Raw genomic sequence first — 23,441 nt, 5'->3', positions numbered from 1 at the left:
GAGAGCTTCAAATTCCACCTCTTGGGGTGAGAAAAACATTTCTTTCCAAAAGCTATATTACCTACTGACCCACCCACATATAAAAAGTAATAAAATGTGCATAAATGTGAAGCCCTTTGATCTTCCTTCCCTAGTTAAGTGTCGAAAAAGGGGATCAGTGGTGTAATTTCAAAGCTCTGCTCATGTCTGTATTAAGCTGAAAACATTCTAAGTACAGAATATGCTAATGGACCTTTTTTAAAAACCACCTCATTCAGATAAACTGCCAGGCACATTTTCACATATTGCAGCTTTGCCCACGAATAGGATAAAAAGCTCAAACACCCAACCCCATCTTTTCAGCCTTCCCAGAGACATGTTAAATTTTATTTTTGTGTACTTGTTCGTTCATTTATTCATTCAACAAAAAATTTTGGAGCTCATAAGTGTTCTTGGTAGTGCTGTGCCATACCATACCATACCAGTTGCCATCAAGGCGAATCCGACTCACGGCAACCACAAGTGTGTGAGGAGAGCTGTGCTCCGTTGGGTTTTCAGTGGCTGGTTTTTCATAAGTTGATCTCCAGGCCTGTCTTCCAAGGCACTTCTGGGTGGACTCAAACTGTCAACCTTTTGATTACAGCTGAACGTGTTAACCGTTTGCACCACCAAGGACTGGTAGTATTCTCGGCACTAGATATACAAGCAAAAATCCCCAACCTCAAGGGCTTTCCTTCTGCTGGCGTGTGTGCATGCCTGAGCATGCCTTCCATGCAATGGGGGCGGGCAGTAAGTCGAAAGCCAAACCAGTGGTAGGAAGAGTGTAGCAGGAAGTGGGAGCTGGGAATGTTGGGGGGGTAGGTTTTGCAGTTTTTATTAAGATTGTCAGAGTGGGGCTCACTGAGCCAATGACAACCACTTATGTGTCTGCTTTACTGGGCGTATTTCCCTTCTAGCTCCCTGAGCTACTCACCAACCTCCGCCTCAAGAGCATAGACCATTCACACCCCCACCCTGAAAGTAAATTTAGGGGGTTATCTCCCCTGTCCTCCATTTTCTGTCTGACTGGTGCCTCGGCGGAGGAAGCTCCTGATGGATCTCCACTAGGTGTTGCCTCTGTTAGCCACACTGACTGGGCTGTGGTATGAAAAGCCTCCTACAAGCTTCCAGATTGCACTGGAGGTTTTAGTGAGCAGACTGTGAGTGCAGACAGTTTAAAATAGCCTTTTCAGGAGACGGAAACTTTTAAAATATGCAATTAAAAATTGTATGTGTGCCCAGAGACCTTTTAAGCCTTTAGATATAACTAACCCAAAATAACTCTCCTTCCTGGGTGCCAGGCTCCTAGTACTGTGGGGATTGGGAATTGTTTCTGCTTTTTAAATTTTTTCTTTTCTTTTCTTCTTGATAACATTTTTTGTAACAAAGAAAAGGGGCAGATAGGGAAAACTGTGGCAAGGGCAGGTAAGAGGAAGTAAAATTAGGAGAAATGAAAGAGTCTGAGATGGAATTGTGTCCACTGTTTGGCATAACCAGAGAAATTACACTGAGTATCTCAATTACAGAGAAATGGCAAGCTCAAAATAAAACTTTTTGCTCAGTGTCCAGATAGTTTTTGTGAATGTATCAAAGAAAGCTAAATAAAACCTTAGGTTACATGGTTTGGAAGTAACTTAGCTATATATCTATCAATTTATTTTAAATAATACAGCTGAATTTGGAGCAGCATGGCTCTTGTTAGTAATTATTTAGTTTAGTTTGTTTTTTTTCTAATATCCTGAGCCATATGTCCTTAGCTTTTCTTAAACAATAAGTTTTAGCAGTGGACATGCCTGGACTTTCTCAAATTAGTAGTGAAAATCAGTTGAATTCACGATTTAGTAAAAAAAAAAAGTAATGATTATTTTAATTTTTAACGTAGCAATTGTATATTTTTTATGGAATTATTCTGCCACAATAGGATTCCTGGTATTATCTGTGCATTTTTAAAGTGAGTTTCTGTTTGATCTAAAGCAAAAGTGTTTGTACCCATTGGTTTCACAAGCAGAAGCCAAGCCCAAGGCCGCACATCAGGAGCCGTGTTGTAAACAAACACGGAGACCTAGTCCGTTTTCTGTGAAGAACCCCATGCAGCTCAATTGTTGTTAACAGAAACCAAGGAAGTGTGTCAGGCAGTTGAGACCTATTTCCTCCTTCTCTTGTGTCTTTTGTTGGACCTTCCATCTGACACGCTACAGATACACAGTATCCTTCCCCTCTGCCAAAGTGACCTCCCAGTCACCAGTCGCCTTCAAGCTGATTCCGACTCACGGCGATCTCGTCAGAGCTGACCTGTGCTCCACAGGGTTTCCAATGGCTGATTTTTTTCTAAGCACATCACCAGACCTTTCTGTTGAGGTGCCTCTGGGCACTCAGCTGCTGAGCACTTAATCCTTTATACCACGCAGGGACTCCAAGAATGGCCTAGGAACATCCTTATTGTGAAATCAAGAGAACTTCTTATCATGAAAGCTCCATAGGCACATTCAAACTCCCTGAGGGACCAAATTGTTGGGCTGAGGGCTGTGGGGACCATGGTCTTGCGGAACATCTAGGTCAGTTGGCATAACATAGTTTATAAAGAAATTGTTCTACATTCTACTTCGGTGAGTAGCGGCTGGGGTCTTAAAAGCCTGTGAGTGGCCATCTAAGATACTCCACTGGTCTCACCCCTTTAGCAGCAAGGGAGGATAAAGAACACTAAAGATATAAGGGCAAGATTAGTCAGAGGACTAATGGACCACATCTACCATGGCCTCCACCAGACCGAGCCTAGAACAACTAGATGGTGCCTGGCTACCACTGACTGCTCTGATAGGGATCACAATAGCTCTGGACGGAGCTGGAGAAAAATGTAGAACAAAATTCTAACTCACAAAAAAGACCAGACATACTGGCCTGACTAGAGAAACCCCAAGAGTGTGGCCCCCTGGGCACCCTATTTAGCTCAGTAATGAAGCCACCCTTGAGGTTCACCCTTCATCCAAAGATTGGACAGGCCCATAAAACAAAACAAGACTAAAGAGGTACACCAGCCCAGGGTCAAGGATGAGAAGGCAGGAGGGGACAGGGAAGCTGGTGATGGGGAACCCAAGGTCAAAAAGGGAGAGTGTTGACATGTCATGGTGTTGTTAACCAACATCAAACAATATGTGTACTAACTACTAAATGAGAAGCTGGTTTGTTCTGTACACCTTCATCTAAAGTAGAATAAAAATAAATAAATAGAGCTTCCATAAGACATGCATATGCCCAGATGCCCTAGTGTATAAGCCTGAAGAGTTATCTGCATTCTGCATCTTTTTTAATTCACTTTTTCGCTCATGGTGACATTTCTTCTGCTTTTTTGCTTTACTCTAGGCAAACCCTTTTTTACACGAAACCGTTCTGAGTTAAAAGGCAAGTTCATTCACACGAAACTGCGGAAAAGCAGTCGTGGCTTTGGCTTCACAGTTGTTGGAGGGGATGAACCAGACGAGTTTCTCCAGATCAAGAGCTTGGTCCTAGATGGGCCTGCCGCATTGGACGGCAAGATGGAAACAGGTACAGAGACCAAGTAAAGTAAACCCCAACATGTTCTGAGTGGTGTGATTTATACTCAGGACCCAGACAGGACCAAATAACATCGTGATTTCATGGGGTTCTACGTGTCCTTTAAAAATCTTGAGAATGAGCCAGATCCCCCCATTACATACTTTCATACCCTTGTAAAGATTAAAGTCTTTGAAACCACCTGAGCCTTGGGGGGCTGTTAGGATGCCACTGAATACAGTAAAGTAGTAATTTACTAAAAATATAGATTCATTTGAATAAATGAATTCTGAAGCTGAGTTTCTGCAGTGAGAATTTTTTAGAAGAAAGCCTCAGTGTTCTCTCAGTGATTATCGTATTCTCACTAGCAGGGAAGACACTAGATGCTAAAAGAATGCCTTATTAGCAGTCAAAATAATAACAGAAGCAGTCTCTTTGCGCCCACCTCCAAATTCAGTTTCAGTTCACCTTTGTGTGGGCAGAACACAACATTATAGTATTGATTTAACTGGGCTGGGTGCTGTTTTTTTTAACCCCAAACTCTTACCTTTTTCAGGGGACGTCATCGTCAGTGTGAATGACGCCTGCGTTTTGGGACACACGCACGCTCAAGTTGTGAAAATCTTCCAGTCCATTCCCATTGGTGCCAGTGTGGACCTTGAGCTCTGCCGAGGTTATCCATTGCCTTTTGACCCAGATGACCCCAATACAAGTTTGGTGACCTCCGTGGCCATTTTGGATAAAGAACCAATAATTGTGAATGGGCAAGAGACCTATGATTCGCCAGCCAGCCACAGCAGCAAAACAGGCAAAGTCAACAGTGTGAAGGATGCCAGGCCCAGCAGCCCCGCTGATGTGGCTTCAAGTGGTTCCCATGGTTACCCCAATGATACTGTCTCTTTGGCTTCCTCCATAGCCACTCAGCCGGAACTTATAACTGTTCATATAGTCAAAGGGCCAATGGGCTTTGGTTTTACTATCGCAGACAGTCCTGGTGGTGGCGGCCAAAGAGTGAAACAGATTGTTGACAGTCCAAGGTGCCGAGGCCTGAAAGAAGGGGATCTTATAGTGGAAGTTAATAAGAAGAACGTGCAAGCTCTCACTCACAACCAGGTAGTGGATATGCTGATCGAATGTCCAAAGGGAAGTGAGGTCACGCTGTTGGTGCAAAGAGGAGGTATGTAGGTTTTGTTCTTTGGTTTTTAACTCAAAATCCCTTGTTTATCTCACTGATTTCAGGTGGCTGCTTAGGGCGTATCTTATGTCTGTTCTTTTGAGATCATTTTTAATGCAAATACTTAGAAGTGCATCTAAGAAGCCTTCTGGTTTCTCCAAATGCTAGTCTCTTTAGATCGGAGCATTGGTTTATACATTCAGTCTCCGGAACTTGGCCTGCAAAATGAGTCCCAGCCACTTCTGCAAACTCATTTCACACTCCTCTTCCTCCTTATTATGCAGTAGCCACAGGGGCCTCTTTTCTGTTCCTTCAACGCTCCCAGCCTTTCCCTGTCTAAGTGCCTTTGCACTTCCTGTTCCCTCTGCCTGGAATGCCCTTTCCCTGGCTCGTCCCTTGGCTGGCTCGTCTCATCTAGGTCTCCTTCTGAGAGAGGGCTTCTCAAATCACTTTATCTAAAGTAGCCCCCAAGACCTCCATTTGGTCTCTACCCTGATACCTCCATTTTGTGTCTACCACTTCACTGCATTTCTTTGTAGCCTTTATCATAGTCATTATTATCGCAAGTCATTCTTTTGTGCCCTTATTTATTTTCTCTCTCTCTTCCACTAGAATATAAGTTCCATAAAGCCAGAGTCCATGTCTGCCTGTGGACAGCTGTATCCCAGCATCTAGCACAATACCTGACTCCTGCTAGGTATTCATGAATGAAGAGGTATTGAATGAGCAAATGAATGAGTGAATGAATGAATGAATGGGCATGTGGTTATTTATCCTTTGCAGGAGCAACAGCCCCACCAATCACATTAAAAACATACCTCAACGTTCTCACATTTTAACGAAGCCCTTAAAGATCTCCAGAGAATGGGGATGTTCTAAATCTTAAAACATTAGGCTTTTTTCCTTCTCCCCAACTCCTGCCCCACTGGAACCCCCAGGGTCACATACTGAGAAATGTTTTCCACAGTGTGGAAATGTCTTGCACCTGGATACATGCTTGTGACTAATCTTGACTGATCGTCTCACACAATGGGCCTGAGATAGGTTGGATCTCCAGTTCTTATACCAACATAATTTGTTTCATGCACAGCATATTTTAGCCATCTGTAAAGAGATAAGGAACCAGACTTTTATGTCTTCTTGGTTCCATTGCAGCAGAAGAACTAATTTATGTTATGGCAGCCGTGTTTTCATGCTCTCATGAAGCTACATCTTCTGCTATCAAAATGGTTAGGGCCATTGGAAGGAAAGCCAAAATACAGAGCAACAGTCATTGTGAAGCGAAATTCTCACTCAACCCTTCTTGAACAGTTATAAAAGGCATCGTGCAGATTTTATTCTTAAAAATGTTATTCTAAGAGTAGGATTTTGAAAATTGTTCTTGTCCCTGGACCCCTGACTGCACAGATCATTGTTTTTTGAACAGTGACGGAGATGTAGTGGGAAGTGACCTGAGCATAAAAGCGATGATGATGCCTGTTCTTACAGACACAGAGTGCTTTCACAGCTGCAGTCTACTCTTACCTGATCTGGACTACTTCCTGTGAGGTCAGGATACCCCAGCCCACAATGGGGCATACACTCTGGTGGTCTGCTCTACCTACTGAAGTCTAAATAGCTCCGGTTTTTGTATAATTGCTGATTTCTGTGGCCAACATCTTGGAAACTTTTCAATAGTTCTTAGTACAACAGGGGCTTCTCTGATTGCCTCAGTCTTACCTGACAGTTACCCTGCTCTCCTCCCTCATATATTTGCTCCTGTGTTTCTGTTACCAATGTGAGGAGTTTCTCTATTTCATTGCCTTCACTTTTAAGGGGACCACAAAATAAAGCAAGCCTCATGACAACCTGACTTAAAATAATTACTGAGACCGTATTGTAATGGATTTGCAAACAGCCAGTTACAGAAACATACCCTTTGATTTTCGGAGGCGGTGCTGGTTCAGTGGTAGAACCCTCACTTTCCACGCGGGAGACCCGGATCTGGTTCTCAGCCAGTGCGCCATGCACAGCACCGCCCAGCTGTCAGCGGAGACTTGTGTGTTGTTATGATACGGAACAGGCTTCTCCACTAAGATGGACTAGGAAGAAAGGCCTGGCGATCTACTTCTGAGAACCAGCCAGTGAAAACCCTGTGGTTCACAGTAGTCAGATCAGCAACTGATCCTGGTGGTGGTCCGGAACCTGGCGGTGTTGTGATCCCTTATGCATGGGGTTGCCATGAGTTGGGGGCCAACTCAACAGCAGCTAACAACAACACCCCTAGATTTTAAGTGTGTTTGTCTTCTCTCAATTCTTTTTGTTAATGCCATTACATTTTATAGCATTGAATTAATAGGGGGCGATCCAGAATATATTGGCATATTAGTCAACATCTACATAGTTTATTCCAGAACCTGAGTAATTTAAAATCACCCTACATCGGCAGTCTCTATAATACACCATATGCCTTGTGTTTGATTGATGTAGAGGATGGAAAGTTCGTGCGTCTGCAGTTGGTAGTCTAGCACCAGCCACTATTAGTCTTTCTCAAAAGCATATAAATATATTTGTTTCTGCCATACATTAGTTATTGAAATTGGGGCTGACTTTTAATCATCCCTCCTGTGTGGTGGGAGTATAATGAGAAGGTTTGATGAAGGAACAAAAACAGCAGCCACGTTAAATGAGGAAGTAAATGGCCATTTCACTGATTCTTTTTAATGAATCTCATCTCTGTCATAACTCCTCATAAGCAGATTGATAAACTCACTAAATCTGCACCGTTGGTGATTCTCAGGAATTCATGTCTCAAGGATGAGACTTTTTTTGCTTCAAAGAGGTCTTTTCCACTTTAGGGCAGAACTGGCTACGTTTGCAGCATCCATTTTCGTTCTTAATATCCCGAGCTCATTTTTGACATTTGTTCTTGTCTAGACCTGGGACATTTCATCTTTAGTATTTTTAGTCTCTTTCTCTTTTTTTTTCCCCCTACCTGGAAACCAAACAGAGGTTGAAGTATCATTGGTAAATTTCAGGGAATAGAACAATTTCCTGGGTCAGGCTTGGAGTTACTGGGGTTGTCCATCCAAACACCCAGGCAGCTGGGACCATGACTGATCTGTTTACAAGCTTCCTCTCTGTGAACATCTTCCTGCCTTCTGGTCCACCACTCACAGCTCTCTAAAAGGCAGCACCTTCCCTCTGAGCCTGGCTCCCGTCTTTCCATTATGGGTCCTGTCCTCCTCCTCCCTCTGCTGTCCAGTCAGGGGAGACCTTTTTATGTTTTTATTTTTTAACATAGCATTTGCATTGAAAAGCATTTTACTTGACAATAATGTAAGCCGAGAGGCTTCTTTGAGGTGCTTGAAAAATCAAGCTAGAAAGTGATTACTAAATACACAGTTTTTGTTTTTGAATTTAAAAAAGATATTTGATTTGTCACAAAGATTTTTCACTTTAAAAGGGGATTCTGTTCTAGTAACCTGCACCCTCTGTGTAAAATGTTTTGTATGTCTGGCTCATTCACAGTTGTTAGGAGGGGTGACACTCTTTAAGAGGTAACTTTGTGTTGGGTCAGAAAAGCATGTTTCCAGAGAAGTTTGGTGATGCCTTGTGGAAGTGGAGAGTCTGTGTTTGCCTTTGAGAGAAAGAACGTAAGAAGAGAGCTCGCCTGGGGTGTCAGGAGCTGTCTCTAGCCTAAAGTCTCCTCTTTAGTTACTGTGTTTTCTTGAGCAAGATGCTACTCCTGCCTTGAGGCTCATTTCTTAATCCAAAAAAAAAAAAAGAGAGAGAGTATTTTGAACTAGATAATCTTTATGTCTCTAATTTTATTTGGAGAATGACTGCATTGTTGGGTAAAGGAAAGACCGCAGGATTTTGGAGCCAGACCCATGCAAGTTTGGATCCCAGCTTCTTCCTTTACGTACTGGCTTTGTGACTTTAGGCAAGTTGCTTACTAGCATCTGAAAAAAGGGGAATAATAATTCTGAACTTCTCTGTGTGTGAGAGAATGGAACAGAGAGAGAGATGTAGAAAAGGTAGCATTTGTTCCTGACACAGAATAGTCACACGGTAAGTGAATGGATTTTTACTACTGCCAAACATCAGAAGCAATTGGGTGGATGGCTTTTTATTAAAAAAAAAAAAAAAATCAAACCACAGAACCAAACCCTGGACCAACAGAGAGTCTTAACCTCAGTGTGTTGTGTCCAGGCATTGTGTTTTTTTTAAGTAGATCCATTGGTGATTCCAATGTACAGTTTTGACTTGCAGCCAAAGTTAGGCTCTGGCCCCTGTGGTTTCTTCTAGTTTTGATTCTATGGCATGTAAGTTGGGGGAAAAATAAGCTTATAAAACTAAAAAACAAAAAAATCATTCTCAATGCTTAGTAATGTTCTTCTGTTAAAGCCTACTTTATAAGCAACAGATTTCAGTTCCCAAATACCACATTCTTCTCCTTTGGGAGAGGAGGATGGAAAGCAGGACTTGTATCAGAGATGCTCATTTTGAGCACAGCCTCCCAGTAGCTTTTGCCGATCACAGCAGTAGGAGAAGCGATGTTTTGTTTTCCAGCTTGTACGAGCTATATGACTGCTTGTGTCCTGTCATTAAGCAACGTGATCTGGATGTAAAGTAATGGAATGTCAGAGTCCCTGGAGGGCAGGCACCGGTCTGACTTCCACTCTTGCATCCTGGCACCTCACAGGAAGCCTGACACATGGTAAGGTCTCAGTAAATACCAGCTGAATAAATGAAAATCAATCCGCAGGTCACGGTAGAAATTAGTCATACAGCTTTATGATTATACTTCATAACTTTAGAAGGATGATCAAGAGATACTAAAAAACAAAATTAGTTATGGAAATGATGGTGGTGATGATGATAGAAGTGATAACGTTACTACTGTCGTTTGCTGTGTACTTACTGTGTGCTGGGCATGTTACCAGGGTGCTGAGCAACATGCATGTGGGCGCACTGACATCCACACATACGTGAAGTAAACTTTTCAGCACCCCGTTCTGGTGACCACATTGAAAAGCCACCAGTTCACACTGTGACTCTGAGTGGGATCTTCTGTGAAATGAGGGAGGTGATGGTTGGCTCCTGCATTAGGGAAAAAAATTGAAGGAATACTTTGTGTCTTAGATGTCAGCTCCACTGCCAAATTTGGTTATTACAAAACAAAGAGAAAACTTCTGGTTTGGTTGGGGAAGCATGTGTAAGACTCCTTACTTAAACCACTTGTAGTAAAAAGAAACATTTGTCAGGCATGGTTCTAAACATTTTGCATATTCTAATTCATAAGAACTCTCTGAGGTAGGTACAATATTGAATCCATTTTAAAGAAGAGAAAGCTGAGGCACATAGAGGTTCTATGATTTACCCCAAAATCACATAGCTTGTTAGTGGCAAAGCTAGGATTTGAACCCAGGAGATCTGGCTCCAGAGACTGCGCTCTTAACCAGTATCCTAAACAGCCTCTTGCGTTATAGACAACATACTGCTCCAATACTCTGTTTAGGGGTGATTCTTATACTTAAAGAAATGAATAACATCTGAAGTCCATGGACAAATTGATTCCACTTAATTCTCATCAAAATTTACTGATATTTAGTTCATTACATGGTCATTGATCCAAACAGGAAAAGGAGTGTCGAATCTCACCATCTGAGCTCCTTATTAGGACTAGCTCTTCTGTGTGTGTGTGTGTGTGTGTGTGTGTCCTTCTGAAATGATGCAAAACCATCATAATTAGAACTGCAGTGAGCTGTGCACCAAAGGATTATGCCAGCAATCAGGTGCCTCCCTGCCCTTTGCCCTTTGGTCTTAGACAGGAGAAAGAATTGCAAATTGTACCGCTTTTGTGTTTGACTGCCAGAATATCTCCAGCTGAGCTGCAGGGCCTCCTAAATGGGAATTCAGGTTGCTTGCAGAGTGATGTCCAGATAGTGGTGGAGTCCTGTATATTTACGTCAGCAAACACCATCAGCTCTACCTTCAAAGATTTCCCAGGGTTGGGCTAATCCCACAGCCTCTGCCATCCATCATGTGGCACCTGGCCTCCCCACAGGACCCCCTGCTTCCTACAGCACATTCTCCACACGGCGGCTGGAACCATTTCAAGTCAATTGGATCAAGTCCCTCCTCGCTTCAGAATATCTTCTCGTCATTCAGAGTAAACTCCGAAGCCCTGTGGCAGCTCACACACTTGCTTTCCCTCTGTCTGCATCTTTCTTTCCAGCTAGCCACAGGCTTCCTCCCTGCCGTCCCGCAGGCCTCTGCACAGAAGCCTGCTCCCACCGCTCCACGGAGAGTAAGATGCTATCCGGCATTTTCTCTTTCTACTCCGGCGCTCTTCCCCCTCGAACTTGCACATACGTGTGATCTCCATTCTTGTTCACTACACTGTCCCCATCACCTGAAATAGTGCCAGGCACATTGTAAGTATTTTTTTAAAAATCATATATATTGAATGAAAGAATTATCCACTGCCAGGCCTTTTGTTTCCATAAACACTAATCCTCAAGAGGAAGCCCTAGGTGGTTCGCGTGGTTAATGTGTTTAGCTGCTAACAGAACGGTTGGAGACCTGAGTTCTCCCAGGAGTGCCCCAGAAGAAAGTCCTGGCAATCTACTTCCGAAAAACCAGCCATTGAAAAGCCTATGGAGCACAGTTCACTGTGACATACACGGGGTCACCACGAGTCAGAATTGACTTAATAGCAGTGGATACTGGTACCTGTAATCCTCAACAGAACTTTGTGAGGTAAGCACTCACATTGCAGCTGAGGAAACAAGCAGTGAATTGGTGAATTCTAAGTTACACAACTAAAAAGTGATAGAGCCTGAATCCAAACCCAGGCCTTTCTGCCTGTAGAGTCTGAGCTCTCAGTTCCAGGCTGGTGTAGGTGCCAAGCACACGCATTGATCAGCACGTCAGTTTTTCCATCAAGTCAGTGAATCACGTTGGTTCCATTAAGCATGTTTTCAAATGTCCAGTACAGTAGCTACTAGCCACATGTGGCTGTGAAAATTAAAGAAAATGTAAAATTTAGTTCCTCAGTTCAAGTGGCCACATTTCAAGTGTTCTTTAGCCACATGTGGCTTGTTGTTGTTAGGTGCTCTCAGCTCAATTCCAACTCATAGCTGCCCTGTGTACTACGGAATGAAACACTGCCCAGTCCTGCGCCATCCTCACAGTCCTTGCCATGTTTGAGCCCATTGTTGCATCCACTATGTCAGTCCATCTCGTTGAGGGTCTTCCTCTTTTTTGCTGACCCTCCACTTTACCAAGCATGATGTCCTTCTCCTGATAACACATCCAAAGTATGTGAGAAAAAGTCTTGCCATCCTCTCTTCTAAGGAGCATTCTGGCTGCGCTTCTTCCAGATCTAGTATGGCTGCCTCGTATCTTCCTAGCTCTTAGAAGCTGTTCAAGTTAGAATTAGCAAACTTCCTTGCACTTCCATGGCGCCAAAACAGGATGGCATTTGCATTTGCTTATTAAGGAGACTTCTGGCCTTTATTACTAATGCAATGCAAGTTTAAGTTGCTCTTTTGGTTTACTGTCATGGTTTAAAGTTATCAAGGATTTTATTTGACAGTTCTTTATAGAATGTTAGACCCCACTTATATATGAGATGAGTTACAGCAAGAGATGAGATAAATATAAAAAAGTCTCTCTATTTTGATTCTGTATTTTGTTATGTAACACATAAAAATTACTAGTCACTTTCAGCATCTTTATGGATTTTTGGTCTTATAACTTTTAAGCCAAAGCAGACTTCACTTATTTATTTTAACATTTATATGCAGTTTTAGACTTGATCGGAGGACTTGAGTTTTATTCCTAAGTTATATTCATAGTACAAAGTGGTTGGCACACCTAAAACTCCTACTTTAATTCTGCAAGCCAATGTCTCATCCTCTTTGAAAAAAAATACACTGAGTAACTTGTTTTTGTGCGTTATTTATTATAAATGTGTGTGCGATTTATAATTCCCGTTAAGGAGTTGTGATATCCCTTTCACCTTTCTGGAAGAGTGTAGATATTTATAGTTAGAATTATTGACATGGCTATCAGCTGTAGAATTACTATCCTGGGATTCTACTTACAGCCCTCCCTGAATTTGAATGTTAAAAAGATGCTTTGTTTTCCCATTTTGGGGGACAAATTCATTAATTAATGTCATGTGCCAGGCATTGTCTATTGTTGTTAGGTGCCATCAAGTTGGTTTTCAACTCATAACAACCCCGTGTGACAGTATAAAACTGCCTCATAGGGTTTTCTAAGCTGCACTCTTCATGGAACCAGATCAACAGGTCTTTCTCCCACTCAGCCTCTGGGTAAGTTCAAACCACCAACCTTTTGATTAGCAACTGAGCACTTAACCATTGCTCCTTAGGTGTTGTCTGAAAACAAACCAAACCCATTGCCAGCAAGTCAGTTCTTATAGTGAGCCTATAGAACAGAGTAGAACTGCCCATAGGGTTTCCAAGGCTGTAAATCTTTACGGAAGCAGATTGCCACATGTTTCTCCCATGAGGCATTGTCTGGGCACTGGAAATTGAGCAGAATCAAATGTAAATGAACAGATAAGACTCCTGATCTCATGAAGCTTTTATTCTCGAGGAAGAAAAGAAAGGCAGGAATAAACAGATGAAGGAAAACATAACAGCCAGAGAGAAGGGCTAGGAAGAAATAAAGCCAGGAGTGAGCAGGATCGGGGTGAGAAAGCTGCTTAGATTAGGCAATAAAACATGAGTGAGCCCCGAGAAGGGAAGCACAGTGTGAAGGGAAAGTATTCTAGGGAGAAGAAACAGTGCAAAGGCCCCCAAAAAGAGATGGACTGAAGAATGGTAGGGAGTGGGAGGGTGTGATACTCAGTTTAAAGCTGTGAAGGAACAAGATCCCATTAACAGTTTTAAACAAGCCCTCTGGCGTATATGTGGAGAATATGTTTTAGGGGAGCAGGAGTGAGGGTGGGGGGAGACTTTTACGGACTATTGCAGTGGTCTGAGCAAGGATGTTGGCAGTTTGTACCAGAATGGTAACAGTGAAGGTGGAGAGGACGTAGGTGAATTTGAGATGTGTTTTTTTTTTTTGAATCAACAGGACTTGGTAGATTGACTATAGAGCAGGGGTTATAAAGGGCCAGACAGTAAATACTTTAGGTTTTAGGAGCCATACAGTCTCACCACTACTCCAGCCAACAAGATGTAAACAAATGGATGGGTTGTGTTCCAAGAAAGCCTCACGTGGCCTGCCCATGGGCTATGGTTTGCTGATGCCTACTGAAGAGGGAAAAGAAAAGGGAGGCACCAGAGGTGATCCATGGATTTTTGGCCTGGGCAGTTGGGTAGGCAGGAGTCATTTGCTAAGATTTAGAGTCTGGAGTGGGAGTGGGTCAAACTTGGGCTGTGGAATCTTGGGTTCCTTCTTAAACACGATGGTTGTGAAATGCCTGTTTGACATCTAGGTGGAGCAGAAATGTAGTTGTTTGGAGTCCAGTGTCTGTCCAGTGGCATGGTTAGAGCAGGAGAGAAACATTGCAGGTCATTGTCCTGCCAACCAGTGTCTGACACATTGTAGGCTATGAACTATTACTAGGCCATGAAATCAACATAATAGACTTCAACCAGTGTTATTCTTGGCATAGAATAGAAAATATCAGAGTGTGTTCTACTAGGTAAAGATAGATACTTCATGAAATATTTACACACACACACATATGTATGTGTAAGAAAATAGTATAAAATCTATTTCTTACCATAGACGATATTCACAAAAGTTTGTAAGACACAGATATAGATGGTATTTAGAGCCATGGAGCTGAATGAGCTTCATTAGGGAAAGAGCATGACAGAGAAGAGAAGGGGTCAAGACAGAACCCAAGACCCCCTCTTCAGAGGTCGGGCTTGGGAGGAGGTGCCCGTAAAGAAGACCAAGATGGAGCAACCAGTGTGAATAGAGAAAGCACAGGAAAATATGGTGTCACGGAATCCAAGAGAAGAAGGCATTTCAAGGAGATTCTAGCAAGACTGGGGCCGCCAAGAGGATAGGAACATTGTGTGTGGCACTGGTTACCTCCTTGAGAGCAAGGCCTGTGAAGTGCTACAAACATAGTCCACCTGGAGTGGGTGGTCAGCGGAGGAGGTTGGATGGGAATTCAGACAAGTCAAGAGATTTTGCTCTAAAGTGGATCCGAGAAAAGAGGTCCTAGCGGAGAGGGGTGTGTAATCACAGGAGAGGGTTTGTTTTGTTTTCAGATGAGAGCACTGCGGTGTTCTTATGTGCTGATAGGAATGACTCAGAAGAGAGGCAGGAACTGAGGATACGGAGTAGAAAGGGAAATCTCTGCAGGAGTGAAGTCTTCAAAAAGGCGAGAGGAAAGAGAATCCAGCAAATGAAGGAGAGCAGGAGTTGACCTTTGGGTCAGTAAATGTAGAATATCCAGAAAATGGGACTGGGTTTGAAGAGTCTTTTTTCTCCTAAAAGTAAGCCATTGCAGTATATATATGAGGTTTGTAGTTGGTAAAATCAATTCAGGTTATGCTGTAGGATTTTTGTTTGTTTTTCTATTTAATTTTACAGTTCTAATAATATTTGTGATAGCCTCTTCCTCATTGACCCATTGCTGATCTTAATCAAGGATTGAGGACATTCTTTGTGCACAGCTGTGGGATAAGGAGAGAGGAAACCATACGCAGAACCTAGCTACAGATGCAAGACTACTACGTGAGGTATACCAGCAGTAAAATGTGCTCTGACTCTGTGCAGTACAGATTTGGACAAGAGGTAGATCAGGGAGGATGAGGGGTGACAACGGAGCCTTTTTGAAAGACATGAAGCTAGAGTAGGGTTTCTTAGTCTCAACACTGTCAACATGTTGGGCTGGAGAGTCCTTTGTTGTAGGAGACTCTTGTTAGCCTGGTGGAATATTTAACAGCATCCTTGGCCTCTGCCCACTAGATGCCAGTAGCACTGCCCCAATTGTGAAAATCCAGAACATCTCTAGACATTACGAAATGTCCCGGGAGGAGGGGGCAGGGTCACCCCCAGGTTAGGACCACTGGACTAGAGCCTCACTTTGAAGTGCAAGAAGTGTTTGGAACTGCAAATTGGTGGTCCCTGGGCAATATCGGCCCATCCATGCGCATTTTAGTAATCTCTTTTTAAAATATTTTTAAATTTGAATGAATTTAGCTGGTGACAGTAATTCCAGTTTGCCACGGGTCTGCCATTCCCTTTTACCTACATCTGGCCTGGTGTCCCCAGCATGCAGCTGTCTTTGAGCCAACACTGCATGTGTGAAGGCAGGAAGGGAGGCAGCCATATAGTACATTGATGTGTACAGTCTTGCTGTAGGCCTGCTTCCTATGCATTTCTTTTCACCATCAGCATTTCAGAATTCCTGGAACAGGCTACTTTTCCTTGTTTTGGGTTTAATTTATTTATATGTAAATATGTGTATATATGCATATATATAATATCTATATATACATATATTTTATATATACTTTTTTTAAAGAAAAGGTATATCTTCAGGCATTTTTGTCTTACCTCTGGAGTTTGATGTCTACCTTTCCTTTGGTTCCATATGAAAATTAATTTCTTTCCTATCCACATCTTTGGATGGCACCTCCCATATCAAGTCCTCTTCTATGAGGAATATCGCCGTAGTTCTGCCTCCTCTTAGACTAGTTTTCAGACCTTTCTCTATTGAGTTTCTGTTTATTGTAAGGGGTTCCTTCCTACCCTCTATTCTGAGTGTTTCTCAGTTCTGAACTGTTGCTGAACAGTTTCAGAACTGCTCTCTGAGGCAAGGAGTTTGCCCTGTCTAATATTTTTCCACCTTCCTTCATTGCCCTCGAATTAAATCACATGTTCTTTATCACCACCTGGACTTAAATATTTGCCATGGTGCTTAGGAAGCCTGTGTTTTTTTGTGTTGTCACCTACAGATTTAAAAACATCCCCCAACTTCTGCTTGACTGGTATTTGCTGCTTTTCTTCCTGCTCATGTGTTAATCAGGCCCCCTATTTGTGAACATAATCTTTTCAGTTAAGAAACCTTGACGGCAGAATCTTTAACATCTTTAAAAATAGCACGTGGTCCCTTGGAGGATTATGTTTCCACTGGCGACATGGAATATACTTTTTGTGCCACGTCGTTACCTGAATTTATTTCAAGCTCCTTCTTAATAGTCTTTCTGTATTTCTAAAGTTTTCTACGTTTTATTCCCTCCACCGTATGTAATAAATCTGTTCGTTCTTTCGTTCACTCAGTGAACAGCAGTGCTGTGCTAATCTCTCATAGACAAATGGCATGCAAGCAAACACCTGCAATACAGTGAGATTAATTATATCCTCCCAGTTTTCTTGTCCTTAATTCTTTTTCTAGAAATCTCGTTTAGTATATTATCTTTGCCATGAAAAATTCTTATTTACCATTTTTGTGACTTTAATATTTGAGGCAAAGTTGTTCATAGAGTGATAGTCATAATAGCTAGGAAGCTGCAACATGGGACAGTTACAAGACTCCACAATAATGTTTTAGTTAGCTGCCATCCAGTGGGCCCCTGACTCATGGAGACCCCGTGCACAATGGAACAAACACTGTCCAGTTCTGTGCCATTCCCACGATTGGTGGCAGATCAGACTATTGTGATCCATAGGGTTTGCACTGGCCGAGTAGATAGGTAGGCCTTTCTCCTTAGTCTGTTTTAGTCTAGACACTCCGCCAGAATCTGTTTGGCAATTACACCACACGAAGGCCTCCATTGACACATGGGTGGTGGCTGCACATGAGGGGCTTTGGCCCAGATTCCAGCCAGGGTCACTCCCACGTGGGAGGGAAGAATTCTGCCTCTGAACCACTAATACCGCCAACCTCTCCTGCCATAATAGAGGGAACCCCTTTATTTTCCTGGTGCCAACTACCAACTCACCTTATTTAGCAACCTGAGCTGTATTACACTTTTATTTGACAATTCATATGAAAACCCATGTTAAAAAAATCTGTGTTTAAAAAGTTTTCCTGTAGTTGCATAAACAAAAACCAGTCTTTTTTTTTTTAACTTTTATTGTGCTTTAAATGAAATATTACAAATTGAGTTAGTCTCTCATACAAAAATTTATATACACCTTGCTATATATTTCTTTATGTACTCTTAATTGCTCTCCCCCAGTGAGACAGCCCACTCCTTCACTCCATTCTCTCATTTCATGTCCATTCTGTCAGCCTCCAATCCCCTCTGCCCTCTCATCGCCCCTCCAGATATGAGATGCCAACACAGTCTCAAGTGTCTACTTGATCCAAGGAGCTCAGTCTTCACCAGCATCTTTTTCTCTCCCATTGTCCAGTCCAATCCCTGTCTGAAGAGCTGGCTTTGGGAATGGTTCCTGTCCTGGGCCAACAGAAGGTCTGGGGGCCATGGCCACCAGGGTCCTTCTAGTCTCAGTCAGACCATTAAGTCTGGTCTTTTTACAAGAATTTGGAATCTGCATCCCACTGCTCTCCTGCTCCCTCAGGGGTTCTCTGTTGTGTTCCCTGTCAGGGCAGTCATCGGTTATGGCCGGGCACCACGTAGTTCTTCTGGTCTCAGGCTGATGTAGTCTCTGGTTTATGTGGCCCTTTCTGTCTCTTGGGCTCGTAATTACCCTGTGTCCTTGGTGTTCATTCTCCTTTGCTCCGGGTGGGTTGAGACCAATTGATGCATCATAGATGGCCACTTGCAAGTGTTTAAGACCCCAGAGGCCACTCTCCAAAGTGGGATGCAGAATGTTTTCTTAATAGATTTTATTATGCCAATTGACATAGATGTCCCCTGAAACCATGGTCCCCAAATCCCCACCCCTGCTATGCTGGGCTTCGAAGCATTCAGTTTACTCAGGAAACCTCTTTGCTTTTGACAAACCAGCCTTTTTTAAGCATTTGGAGATTGTCAGAATTAGGTCTATGCTCTATTAGATATTTTTGTTGCTTCTAAATTTAAAAATGGCTCATGTTCTCTGTAGTTAATTTTGTCTTAGATACCACTTATTAAAGTAGTAAAAGATTGCTTTAGAAAAACAATAGTGCCGCCCATGACTTAACAGGACACAGTTAATACAGCTTGTGCTCCCCTGTGAAGCCACCTGGGCAGCTTTCACTCACATCATGGTGAATGGAGGGAGAAGTCTATTTCTTAACCCAGGGCTTCTCTGTCATAGCACTATTGATATTATGGACCAGGTAATTCTTTGTTGTGGGGAGCTGCCCCTTGCATTGTAAGATGTTAAGTTCCTGGCCTCTAGGGGCTAGATGCAGGAGCACCCTTTTCCCCCCCGGCCCACTGCCATTGTGACAAGACAGGCTATGATATCTTCAGGCATGGCCTGGTGTCCCCTGGGGAATAAAATCACCCTGATGGAGAACCAGTACTTTAACCCCTTTGACAGGCATCTTGTTTTTTTTAATTGGAAATGCTGTGTTCTATTAATCTTTTAATGAGCATATGAAATCAGTTTATAGATTGTTTTTGTCGAATTTGAATGGAAGAAATTTAATGTGAGACTTCCCCATTTCTCCTTAGTTGTCACTTCCGTATCTGCTCAGTCACAGAAGTTGCTACTTGACCAGTTGTAACCATCTCCCTTTAATCCTGGTTTGAAAAAAAAAAAAAAAATTTTTTTTTTTTCTTGCAGTGCAGCCTGGGGCCAGCCTTGGGCAGTCTCTCTGAGCCACCATGTTCTCATCTGGAATATGGGTACAACTGTGCCCACCTCAGCACTGCAGTGAGGATGGGATGAGACGAGGGCTTGCTCTGTCCTGATGGAGGGTTTCTTGCTCTCTAGCCACCTTCTCTGTGGGATTGGATGGAGTTTAAGAGAAAGGAGGGAGAGGAGATGCTGAGTTTGGCCTATTGTGTTCAGTACTTTTGGTTTGTTTAGGGTAGAGAAAAGATAAGGGAAAACCAAAAGGAAGAGCCTCGAGGGAAGAGATAGCAGGAGGTAGTTCTTGTTGGTCCCTGGTAATGTTTTTCTGGTTAACACTGAAATGAGAAATATCAGGCCAGACTTAATTTTTCATGGAGTGAAATTTTTCCAGTACGAAGGACTCTCCTTTATAGATTATCTTTTCTTTTGTGTGTGTGCTAAAATATCCTTTTGCTTATAAAATGATTTAAAAAAAAAAAAAAAAGGAGAAACATCACCAGTTGCCTTCTAGTGTATTTCAACTCCTGACACCCCCGTGTGTCCTCTTTTTCAGTGTTCTCACTTTGCAAGATAAGAAATAGGCAACTTGTTATCAATTGCCCAAATCTGTTTTGGCAGTTTGCTTCTTTGGAAAATCTAAGATCCAGATATCTTTGCAGTAGAAGAGGCCCACAGGAGGTTGGGAGAGTACAGGGAATCAAGAGGACGCCCTGAATTGCTGCGTGTGAATGGGGAATCTGGAGTCCAAACCATGGGAAGGGCAGGGGGAACTCCCTTCTTTTTGCCATTACTTCCACAGTCTCTTATTTAGGGAGAAGCCAAGATCAGATTCAAGGACTGTAACGGATTCCTCAGTTTCCTATATGTTGCCCTTGCACAATACAGCATTTATTGGTCAGACTCTTTGATGAAATTCTCCTGTCCTTTATAAGTTATTGGGAATTTTAAATCCAGAAGCAAGGGAAAATTGGGTGAACCATGCACATTCATTGGGCATGGGGGCACCCCAAAATAGCCATGGCTGATTTCTTATACAAAAAGAAGTCTCAGAAATTTTATGACAGCTTTTAAACATTCATTTCCAAAAATTTTTCTTTTTTTAATGTGCTTGCTTGCATTAAGATTTACATATGTGCTGACTCTAAGCCTCGTTTATGGAGATTAAAAAAAACAGGAAACAGTCAAATTCAAACAGGGCGTCACTAAAAGGATCCTGGGATTTGATCTCCATAGTGAGAAGCTTGTTGAGTCTCTTCCTCATTTTAAACTCTTACTGGGTCAGCATGTATTTCATTTCCAATGTTAATTTTTTTTTTTTACCCACTCCCTCATGCCATAAATACAATGTACTCTAAGACAGCCCCTAGTGTATACATCTTGTTCCCACCTAAAATGTTTCATTAAAAGGCTTCTCAGTTCTTGAATTTTTCCCTTGCATCTTAAATGTCCTTGACCTAAAAAAGTTATTTCTAATTGAGATTTGTCCTGTTCGGGTAGTGTGAATGAAACTGATTCCTGTTTGGCTTAAAGTAAATCCAGGTGGCAAATGAATATTGACTCGCTAAAACCTGAAATCTAGTAGCTGAACAAAGCAGAAGCTTCTCAGCTTCCCACCACTGTGTGGGGGCAGCAGTTCAATGGAAATGACCGAGTCAAGGAAAAGCGTTCTTTCCTCGTTAATTCATGTGATCACTTAGACCAGCTCAGATACTGTCTCGCCGAGAGGGTTGTGAAGACGTTTAATATCTCCGTGGGAGATATGTAGGGCTGTGAAGACGTTTAATATCTCCGTGGGAGATATGTAGGGCTGTGAGATACATAGGGCCGCTCAGTGTGTATCCTTTGCTCTTTGGAAAAACCTGACCCTTCTGTAAATGGCTTATAGGTCTGACTGCCAGACACTTGAATAACGCAGTGCCAAAGGACTCCAAAGTTGGACCGCCTTGCCGTTGTTAACCATGACCTCTAAATTTAGGATTCTCTAAATTTAAGATATTGGAGTAAAGTTTGATATGGTGCCAGGGGTGGCCTCAGTTGCAGTTAAGCAGTTCAGTAATAAAGTTAATTGAAATGGCCAAGTAATATTCACCCTTATGGAGCAAGATGGAAGTTTCCCCCCCGTTTTTCAAAAAGTACATTATGACAGGAATGCAGTTGTCACACCTTGGAAACTCTGTGTGACAGTTCTTCTCTGCCCTATAGGGTCACTATGAGTCAGAATCGACTCGATAGCAATGGGGTTTTGGGTTTCATATGGCTGTTAAAACTGCTTAAGAGATCCATGGATTTGCCTGAGGAAAATGACCTGAAATATTCTTTTTCTTCGTTGTTTGTTGGCTTTTTGTGAGGAAGGATGAAGCAGGGAGGGCCTTTTAACTCAGTGTTGTTGTAAACGTTGCTTTTATAAGGAAAGGTATGAAGATCTCCTTAACTGGAGTATTAGGTAGATTCTCAGAGAGTCCCTGAGAACATATTCATTTTCTGGGGCCGAGAGCTTGCAGGGCTTTGGTTTCTCTTTGAGCTCTCTGCTCCTTCTGAGATGAGAGCCCATCAGCTGTGTAGGAAATAGAAACACAAGGTGGCATGGTGGAGCCTGCTCTCTGCTCCAAGGGAGGCAGCTGTGAGCTGAGCCAAGCTGGAAGCTCACCAATAAATCAAGGAGCTGACCAAGGATCAAGAGCTGTTGAATAATCACCGTTTGGCGATGATGGTGATAAAAAAGGACAAACAGCCCTCCCCTTTACCTCATCAGCTCTTCCTGCAGCACTTACGATATAAACTCCTCATAAGCTCTGCACAGTCACACATTCACTCCAGAGACATTTACTGAACTGGGGACCAGATCTCATTCTAGGGCTGAGGACAGAGTGATAAGATAGACCAGGTCTGGGAAAAGAGACAGTAAAAAAGTAAACAAATAAGGTAATTTTAGAGAGCGATAGGGACTCTAGAAACAAAGAAACGGAGCAATGTGAATCAAGTGTGACTAAAAGGGCCACTTTAGATCTGCTGATCAGGGATGGGTTCCTGGAAGAAGTGACATTTGAGGAGAGTCCTGAGTGCTGAGAAGGAGCCAGCCACTCATAGGTTCGCAGCACAGTGCGGGGCCAGCCAGTGAAAATGCCGGTAGGAATGAAAGTAGAGAACCAGAGAACGCCAGCCTGGCTGGAGTGGACAGAGAGGGAACGAAGAGTAAGAATGAGGTTCAGGAGTTGTCAGGGTTAGATCAAGGAGGGCTTTGTGACACCCAGAAAAGAATTTGGATTTCATTGAAACCATGTTGGGAAGCCACTGCGGCCTTCGGCCAGGAGACCTTATAGTTTTGATTTATGCTATAGAAAGATGTTCCTGGTCTCTGTGTGGATAATGGATTAAAGGGGACAAAGAGGAAGCCAGAAGACCAGTTTTGGGGCTCTTAAAATCATCTAGGCTAGAGAAGGTGGTGGCAGTGGAGATGGACGTGGATGGATTTGGGATATAGGTGGAGATATAGGTGATAGGAGAAGTAAGCCTCCAAAAGGGCCCTGGGTTTCAAGAGATTGATATCCCATAAGGATGAAATTCAGAATACTTACTTGGTTCTCTTTCGTGGTCCTGTGCCTAACTTACATTGCTAAAAATAAGCAGCCAGGATAAGTATCAACCTAAAAGTCAGTATCTTGAAGAAAAGCATCCTGGCATCCATGCATTTTTTTGACCTAGAAACTTCTTGGCACCAGTCATAGTAATAGGTTTTCTTTTGGGGCCAGCGACCTTGAAGTAAGGGCTCACACAGCATAGAGTTTTTCCAACCCAGAAAAGGAATCCTTATCAATGTTTTTCTTTCAGCTATTTTAAGCTATTCTTTTAAGCACCCCCACTCCCACCCCATATATCCTATGCAGTTAGAACTCAAGGTTTCTACTCTAGAGGAGCTGCCTTGGAGCCTCCAGGCCATATATATAGTCACTTCTGTCCCTGGAGGACCTCTGTGAACTTTTGATAAGAGGAATGGGTAGAGAGCCAACTCTTAAACATTTGTACAAAAAGCAGTTCC

The 23,441-nt window shown here is 42.7% G+C and overlaps 1 protein-coding gene across 12 annotated transcripts in view; it reads left to right on the top strand.

The window, feature by feature from the left end:
- The window catches only part of MAGI1 (membrane associated guanylate kinase, WW and PDZ domain containing 1), a 713,080-nt gene that overhangs the window by 627,867 nt on the left and 61,772 nt on the right, over positions 1 to 23,441 (top strand). For all 12 annotated transcript variants that reach the window (XM_049862789.1, XM_049862786.1, XM_049862781.1 and 9 more), the window contains 2 exons: positions 3,379 to 3,561; positions 4,106 to 4,726. In XM_049862789.1, coding sequence (XP_049718746.1) covers positions 3,379 to 3,561; positions 4,106 to 4,726 — 804 coding nt within the window. The remainder of the gene's footprint in view (positions 1 to 3,378; positions 3,562 to 4,105; positions 4,727 to 23,441) is intronic.

This window comes from Elephas maximus, chromosome 20 (assembly GCF_024166365.1).
Source record: "Elephas maximus indicus isolate mEleMax1 chromosome 20, mEleMax1 primary haplotype, whole genome shotgun sequence".
Classification (NCBI taxonomy): Eukaryota; Metazoa; Chordata; class Mammalia; order Proboscidea; family Elephantidae; genus Elephas; species Elephas maximus.
Note: the sequence above shows the minus strand (reverse complement) of the source record. Positions and strands in the feature narration are given on the sequence as shown.